Source organism: Brachyhypopomus gauderio, chromosome 16, assembly GCF_052324685.1.
Source record: "Brachyhypopomus gauderio isolate BG-103 chromosome 16, BGAUD_0.2, whole genome shotgun sequence".
Lineage (NCBI taxonomy): Eukaryota > Metazoa > Chordata > Actinopteri > Gymnotiformes > Hypopomidae > Brachyhypopomus > Brachyhypopomus gauderio.
The window spans coordinates 15,363,861-15,372,369 of record NC_135226.1 but is presented as its reverse complement, the minus strand read 5'-3'; the positions used below and the strand labels follow the sequence as shown (position 1 = coordinate 15,372,369).

At 43.7% G+C, this 8,509-nt stretch overlaps 1 protein-coding gene across 1 annotated transcript; it reads left to right on the top strand.

Moving 5' to 3' along the window:
- The first annotated feature begins 317 nt into the window (after positions 1 to 317).
- tbx2b (T-box transcription factor 2b) lies at positions 318 to 8,207 on the top strand. Its single transcript, XM_076977349.1, has 7 exons — positions 318 to 1,072; positions 1,907 to 2,174; positions 3,097 to 3,243; positions 4,198 to 4,274; positions 4,471 to 4,643; positions 5,631 to 6,226; positions 6,782 to 8,207. Exons 1-7 carry the CDS (start codon positions 711 to 713, stop codon positions 7,214 to 7,216), a joined length of 2,058 nt encoding a protein of 685 aa, XP_076833464.1. The 5' UTR covers positions 318 to 710; the 3' UTR covers positions 7,217 to 8,207.
- Positions 8,208 to 8,509: the final 302 nt, after the last annotated feature.

The following is an 8,509-nucleotide window of genomic DNA, read 5'->3' as shown; positions in this document are numbered from 1 at the left end:
CCTGGTTCCCGGAGTGACACGCTGTGACGGTGAAGCGCAGGCGGACCGAGCTGCTGCCTCCACCCGCCACGGACTGAGCGCAGCCCGGCTTCGCGGCTCGGACACGGGGGGGGGTGGGGGTCTCCATCTTTACTGTCATTGGTTCATATTTTATTCTGTTGACATGTTTTCTTACTGCTAATGCTTCCGACACCTTCTCGTCCACCCCCTCTCCCGGAGCCGGGCCGTAGCTGTCGGAACCACGCCTATAGAGGCCCACAATTGGTCCAGAAAGCGTAAAATCAACAATCAAGGGGGCTTGGTTCGTTAGTGTTGGGATCGGGGGAGGAAGGACATGTGAGATACTTGCAGCTCCACAGAAGACGGAGCAGGATCTAAGCGCTTGGGCTCCGTGTTCAACCATTACGTTCGGATTGGAAACGGCACCGAGTGATCGTGTTTTTATAAGAACCACGTCTGGAGGACAGGACTCCCCACTTCTCCTCTCAAAGTCTTTTACTTTCGCCTGGTAATAACACGAAACTTGGTGGAAACAGCAGGAACCGAGGTGGCGGTTCTCCGCCTTTTTCAGAACATACTCCCCGTAGTCGAAATTACCTCGCTGCGCTTCCTTCCTTAGCCAGACGACCTCGCGTTTATTCGGATACGCGCCGCTTCGAGAGAAAACATCACTGAATATCACATTTCCTCCTCGAGTTTTGGATGCACCGATGAGAGATCCAGTTTTCTCAGGGACTGCCATGGCTTACCACCATTTCCACCCTCACCGGCCCACCGACTTCCCCATGTCAGCGTTTCTAGCGGCCGCCCAGCCCTCCTTCTTCCCCGCGTTGGCACTGCCCCCCGGTGCCCTGACCAAGCCCATCCCGGACCACACACTGGCCGGGGCCGCCGAGGCTGCACTCCACCCGGCCCTGAGTCACCACCACCAGGCGGCTCACCTCCGCAGCCTCAAGAGCCTGGAGCCGGAGGAGGAGGTCGAAGATGACCCAAAAGTCACGCTGGAAGCCAAAGATCTGTGGGACCAGTTCCACAAATTAGGGACGGAGATGGTCATCACTAAATCTGGCAGGTAATGTTCCGTTTTACAATTGGTCATTTGTGTGGATTCGTTGTGTTAAATTGTAGGATTGTTGTTTAGATGTAGCACGCTTGACTTCAAATGTAAATTTAATTGAATTTTGTTGCGCTTTATTTCATGGGATATTCCGGATTCTTGTTTAGTAGGACTAGCGCAAATGGTCCAAGGTTTTCAAAGAAGAAAACGGATGTTGCTTCCCATTTTCATTTTTTATTTATTTAGTGAGATTATTATATTAGCTAAAATAATCTTCGCACGCGACTATTTTGCATTGATGCCAATGTATTCGAGGCTTCTTTTTTAAATATCATATAAAAAAATATAATGTAGAATTTATATCACTGGCGAGCATGGTAGAAAGAAGCGGATATTGAAAACATCCGCGATGTTTTGCTGTTTTAGTGTGTAGACATGAGCAACATGCTGTTAGATGAAGGCGTCCCAGCTCTGTCTGTAAAGCCCGACCCGTTATTAGCTTACAGGAGGTTCGCTCGTGTTCTCTGAACAGGCTGATGGGTCCAGGGACCTGCTATTAAATAGTTATGTCGGTTAAATAAAGCTAATTAGCTCAAACACTGAATACCTAATTTTAGGTCAATTAGTTTGAAAATTGGGTTGAAACAGGGTGTGTGTGTGTGTGTGTGTGTGTGTGTGTGTGTATCCTCTTTCGTGTGTATGTTTGCGTGTATAGCCTTTTATATTAATATATTAATCAACCCTATTACATTATATTTGACTAAGAACATTAATTCGTGTAAATAATAACATCCGTAAAATCTGTTAATTACTTAATGTTAGATAATGAACAACTGTCTTTCCCCACAGGAGGATGTTTCCGCCTTTTAAGGTCCGAATAAACGGACTTGACAAAAAGGCCAAGTACATCTTGTTAATGGATATCGTGGCTGCCGATGACTGCCGCTACAAGTTCCACAACTCCCGCTGGATGGTGGCGGGCAAGGCCGACCCGGAGATGCCCAAGAGGATGTACATACACCCGGACAGCCCCGCAACTGGGGAACAGTGGATGGCGAAGCCTGTTGCCTTTCATAAACTCAAACTGACAAACAACATTTCGGACAAACACGGATTTGTAAGTGACGTGTTATCGCATGCTAAAAGTCTCTTCTAGACAAATGATTAAACGTTTGTGTGACAGAAGAAGCGGTTTGTGAGACGTTTTTACAGAAGTATGATGTTTTTGGGCCGCGTATTTGAGGGACTGTGCCAAGAATGTTGCCCTTTTCCCGATAGTGGCATCATGTTATTGTGGTCTCAGTATTATCCAAATGTCATAAACATCATTTGTTGTAACATTTGGTTTCCGTTCTGCCTGCACTATGATTGCCCGACTCATTTTGGCGTTATGAATAATAATAATAATAGTATTGTCAGTGTGGTTATGTAATATGAAAACTATCCTGAGTTGTTCTTGGCCAACGTAGCGTTGTGTTATTTTACGGCGGTGTTGTCGTGTGTTTCAAGATGTGTGAAGTCAGAAAAGGGGAATGATGCGGAATCAAGGCAATGTCCTCTTGATATGACCAAAAAATAAATCTGGAAAGATAGCAAGTACAACAGTTGCTCTTGACCTTACAAGCTTCAGGTGCTCTAATGTAAACACGCACAAACAAACCGGGACGTTTACATGCATTTAAAATCTGTAAACTCGAGTGACATGTACCACTCATAGACTTTATGTTCTCATATCTCCAACTGCGCCACAACGTGTAATGCCTTTAATCATTTTTTAGGCCTGCACCACAACACCTTTGGTTTAAACTCAGTGTTAGTATGCGTTTATAGGGCCACTGTGGTGTGACCTGTAACCTATCTGTAAGATCTAAACCAAGAATGACACAAACTGTTTACACCGTGCTAAAGTACTGCAGTGAATAGACCATTTAAGCCTTTATGCTCACTTTAACATGCAAAATAGTGATTTATTTCAGATTATGATGTCGTGGAAATTACATTTTCCCTTTACTCAACCATCTCCTTCTCCTTGTTTTCAGACTATACTGAATTCAATGCATAAATACCAGCCCAGGTTTCATATTGTGAGGGCCAACGATATTCTGAAACTTCCGTACAGCACATTTAGGACGTATGTGTTTCCCGAGACCGAATTCATCGCTGTCACGGCATATCAAAACGACAAGGTAAGCTGCCCAATATTTACACAACCAGTTATTTGCAGTTGCAAGATCGATCATGTTAATGCATAGCTGAAACATGCTGTTTCTTGCACTGGGCTACAAAACTCTTTCTCTGATCTTGTAAAGAAGACTAATTTATAAGTTGACATAACTAAAATATGTCATTTTCTTTACTGTTTGTAATACGTGTAGCCTATGTGTGTTCATCTTTGTGTTGCGGATACTGGCGTATAATAAATTCTCAAGAGAAGCACGAACATATGTGATGTCCACGTGTGTCCAGGTGGCCTGTTGACCTACACAAAGTCCTCTTATCCTACTGTAGCCTCAGTGCTGATATTAATTGGCATGTGTGTCTGAGGGGGCTGCTGGGCTTGTTGGTGTCGTAAAGTTTATGGCATAGAGTCACTATCGATTAGCAGCAGATTACCGTGCCACTGTGTCCGGGAGCCACACACACACACACACACACACACACACACACACACACACACTCCGTGTTACTGCAGTCGGGCCGCTGTAAGGGAACCATCACAGAGCCGCCTGTCTTAGTGTAGCTTACCGTGAAAACATCATACTCAAAACATTATCCTGCACTTCAATTATTTATTTTTTTATTTGTTTGGCGTGTGTAAACGCGCCGTTAATTATTGATGGATTCGTCGTTTGTTCTGTTGGCTGTTGCAAGTTGTCTGTGTATTGCACTAGTCTGTGAGAAAACACGAATGATTTGCGTGTGAAATGTTCCCACGGGGGTTCTACGGTATTTAATAATATTCATGGAAATTCGTATAATTGTAAAGTATTTATTGTATCCATTGTATCCATCCATGTGATTTAGCGTGGATTTACGGCAAGAAAAGCAAGAAATATATTGCCATGTATAAAAATATGATTATTATTATTATTATTATTATTATTATTATTAATGATCATGATGATGATTTGTGTCTGCAGATTACACAGCTGAAAATTGATAACAATCCTTTTGCCAAAGGCTTCAGGGACACGGGGAATGGACGAAGGGAAAAAAGGTAAAAGGTTAAAGACTAACCCTCATTTAGAGCCACATGCAGTGTTAACCGTTTCCATAGCATTACCTTAGCAGAATGACGACATTTATGTGTTATTCTTGCTCCTTTCATCTTAAGCCCCGCCCTCTTTTTATAGCCCTAGTCAGTTATTGCTGAATTAGCTATTTCATGTTGTTGTGTGGTGTGTGTGCTCCAGGAAGCAGCTGACTCTCCCCTCATTACACATGTATGAGGTCGGCCAGTGCAAAGTGGACCGGGACGGCGGAGACTCCGACGCCTCTTCGAGTGAAGCCGCTACCGGAAGAGACGCGGGCCATTCACCCGGCGGACCTGTGTCCAGCCCACTCGGGTTTACCCGCGGAAGCCGAGGTACATTCAGTTATATATATAGGCTTTTAAGTATGACTATATACTGTGTGTGTGTGTGTGTGTGTGTGTGTGTGTGTGTGTGTGTGTGTGTGTGTGTGTGTGTGTGTGTGTGTGTAGAAATGGGACAAAATAAATAAACATTAATTACAGTAAAAACGGTAATTTCCTGATTTGTATGTATATATATATATATATATATATATATATATATATATATATATATATATAATATATAATATATATATATATATATACTACAAAGGTGTTAAGCAGTTAAGCAGATACAATTTCAATACTTACTATATTTAATTATAATATACTCACCGAATTGATTTTAAGTTGCCTTGGTGACATTCAATCCATATTTAGACTTAATCCAAGGTTTACCTTAACACATTAATCTAAGACTTATTTTCACACAAAGGAATATGCAGGCTAATAACAAAGTTATTTTCAAGATGAAACATAGCTTAATGGCGTGCAAAATTTGATTCATTTACTGAGTGACTATTTTGTTGAATATTGGCAGTAGTGTCTCATCCCAGTGACCCAGTTAAGCCCTCACCCTGGTCCTTGACTGACTGGCTGTGCTAGGCTAGCAGTTAGCATGTTATGCTTTTCACTGCAGCTTACAGCACACAGGTCTAAAATGATGTCATTGACCAATTATGTTAAGAAGATTAAAACAATGTTAAAATGTCAAGGTTAAAACAAAATTGTTTAAGATGTTTACTTCATATTAAATTGAAATAATAAACTGTACATTGGCATTGTTTGTTTTGTTTTGTTTTTTTATGAAAAACAGTCAATGGAGGATTTTACCTTTTAAAACTTTTTTCATAGATGTTCCATTCTCCCCTAGGCCTGTGGCTAGATCGGTTAATAGTCCAACAGGCATTATTATTCAGCAATATTATAAAGTATACAAATTATAAATATTATAAAGTTACTAACTCTAGTGAAATATAATTTTTTTTCCTCTCGCAGAGGACAAGATTTGCACTGACAGTGAGCAGGAACTAGACCAGCAGGATGAACGGTGTGGCAGCTCAAGCAGTCCAGGACGAAAGGCCCTGTCCCCGTCCAGCCCCAGGAGTGAGGAGCAAGGCAGGGACAAGTCCAGCCCCAACAAGAAAGAGGACTACGCCGACTCCAGAAAGTCGAGCGACGCCTCGTTTAACGACAAAGACAAACTGGACAACAAGCACAAGAAAGAATCGGAGTCGTCGAAGAAGGAGGCGGATAACGAGGGTGTCGGCGGAAGTAAAGACAGTTTTTCTCCGCTCATGGTACAGACGGACAGTCCCTCGCATTTTGGGGCGGGACACTTGCAGAGCCTGGCCCTGTCTGGACTTCACAGTCAACAGTTCTTCAACCCGCTGAACACCGGCCAGCCCCTGCTGTTCCACCCTGGACAGTTCGCCATGGCACCCGGCGCCTTCTCCGCCATGGGAATGGGCCATCTTTTGGCTTCAGTATCGGCAGCAAGTGGCTTAGAGAACGGTAGTCTGCCAGCACAGGGGGCAGGAAGTACCGCTAACCCCTTCCCCTTCCATCTCTCCCAGCACATGCTAGCTTCTCAGGTAAGACGTTCTCAAACTTTAAAATGTTCATTTACCGGTACACTGGTAGGCTAATGTGCACCTTGCCCATGCTAAATGAGTTAGTGTTTGAAGTATGTAGGAGGCTGGAATCAAATTCCAGTTTAATGCTCAACAATGGGGGGACTGGGAAGCAAAGGGGTTGTCAGAACAGACATCACTCCCCTCCCAGACTGTCTTAGCCGGCACATAGTTCTGCAGTCTTCTGACTTGAAGAGCTACGTGTAGCCTGCTGTAATACTATAATACTATAATAAACTGCTAAATTGCTACTCATGAAAATTGTCCACTGATAACACTTTTACCAATGGATTCAAAACTTCCAATATCCATAAAATAATTTCTGTGCTTTTGTTAAATCTCAGGTTTTCTTAAAAATTAGTTAGAAGTGCAAAAATACATGCAAAACGGGAGTTTACTCACAAATTTGGTGGCATCACCTAATGCCTGCGTCGTGGACCCGTCACACTAAGCCCAGTCTGGGCCTGCATGCCTCTGGTATTGGAGCCTGTTGCTAACAGATGTGTGTTGTTCCAGGGCATCCCCATGCCTCCCTTCGGCGGGCTCTTCCCCTATCCGTACACCTACATGGCAGCAGCGGCCGCGGCCTCCGCCCTGCCCGCCAGCAGCTCCGCCTCCTCCCTCTCCAGGAACCCCTTCCTGAGCGGCTCACGCCCACGCCTTCGGTTCAGCCCGTACCAGCTCCCGGTGTCCCTCCCTCAGAGCGCCAACCTGCTCACTACCGGACTGCCAGGAAGCCTGAACCTCTCGTCCGAGTCCTCGAAATCCGGAAGCAGGGAGCCCAGTCCCGTGCCGGATCAACACAACCACAAAGCCGGGTCCGGCCAGAGGAACGGCTCTCCTAAAACGGCACTGAAGGAATCCATCAACGAACTCCAGAACATTCAGAGACTAGTGAGCGGTTTGGAGAGTCAACGTGAGACATCTTCTCCCAGGAATTCTCCCAAATGATAGAACGTCCCCAAACCTATCCAGGGCGTGACTTGAATTGCCAGAGGATGTTGTTAAGTGGTTCTCTGAAGGATGTTCATGTACTTCTTTTTTTTTTAACCGCATGGATGACTACCGTGGCAATAGCAAACGAGAGAAAAACTAACAACCACAATGCTTTGTTGGATAAGAATTAACTTGGTGCTCTTGTTGTGGAAACTTGAACAGATCTAGAAACAAATTCTGCAAAGACAATCTAGCCTGTAGCCGAACTGAACTAATGCAACTCTTGATGACACAAACCTCATCAATCCATGGAAAAACAAATACAATGGAATCAAAATGCAGCTTTGACAGAATGTCTTTAGAAGGTGAAAATATCACTGCTGGCCAAGTCATGGACATAAAACATTCAAATGACACTTGTAATCTTTAAATCGACAAAACCTACATCCAAAAAAAAATAATAATAATTCAAAAGGGATTGAGATGACAGTTAGTGGACTGTTTGTGACATCCCACAGACAGGTAAACGTGAACTATTTATGTAATTAAAAGAAAAGTAATTCTGTAAATAAGCTATAAGGATCCAATAATATGCAAATTGGTAATAATTTATTCAAAGCTGTACATTTGCGTGTACATAATATTTAGAGTTTAACTCATCGCTTTTTTTCATTTTACATGAACATATATTGTAAATGAAAGCTACTTAATAGCGCTTGTTGGGTTGAAGCAGATACTTCTGTCTGTGACGCGTTGCTGTTTAATCTGCGCGTGACCTGTAACGGAAGCGCGTGCCACCGCTGCGTGGTAGGGGCCACTCAGAGACGCTTTTAGCCCGGTCGAAAGGAAGCGGGCGCGGCGAACGTCAGGGGCACGCGCAATGGGTACGCGCAAGGGGCACGCGCAAGGGTTGGAGAGCCTCAGGTGAATTCACTAACATACATGGGCGCAGATGGAAATTCCGAAGTGAGGGGGAGCAAGCTGTACTATATATATATATATATATATATATATATATATATATATATATATATATATATATATATGCTTGTAGATGCTAGATTTCGGATGGGGTCAATATAAATCTGGAGGGGACATCCCCCCCCCCCGTCCCCAGTGCCATCTGCGCCCCTGCTAACATAACACAGAAGAGAGCGACATTCCTCTTCGGGAGGGAGCTGGAGTGTAGTCCTCACAGGAGTGTCGTTCGTTATGGTCGTGGCGCGTTTGTTGGTTGTCCAAATTTTTTTTGTTGTTGTTGTTGAATTCTATCACAGTTTCAATAAAATGTGTTGAAATAAGTGTGTT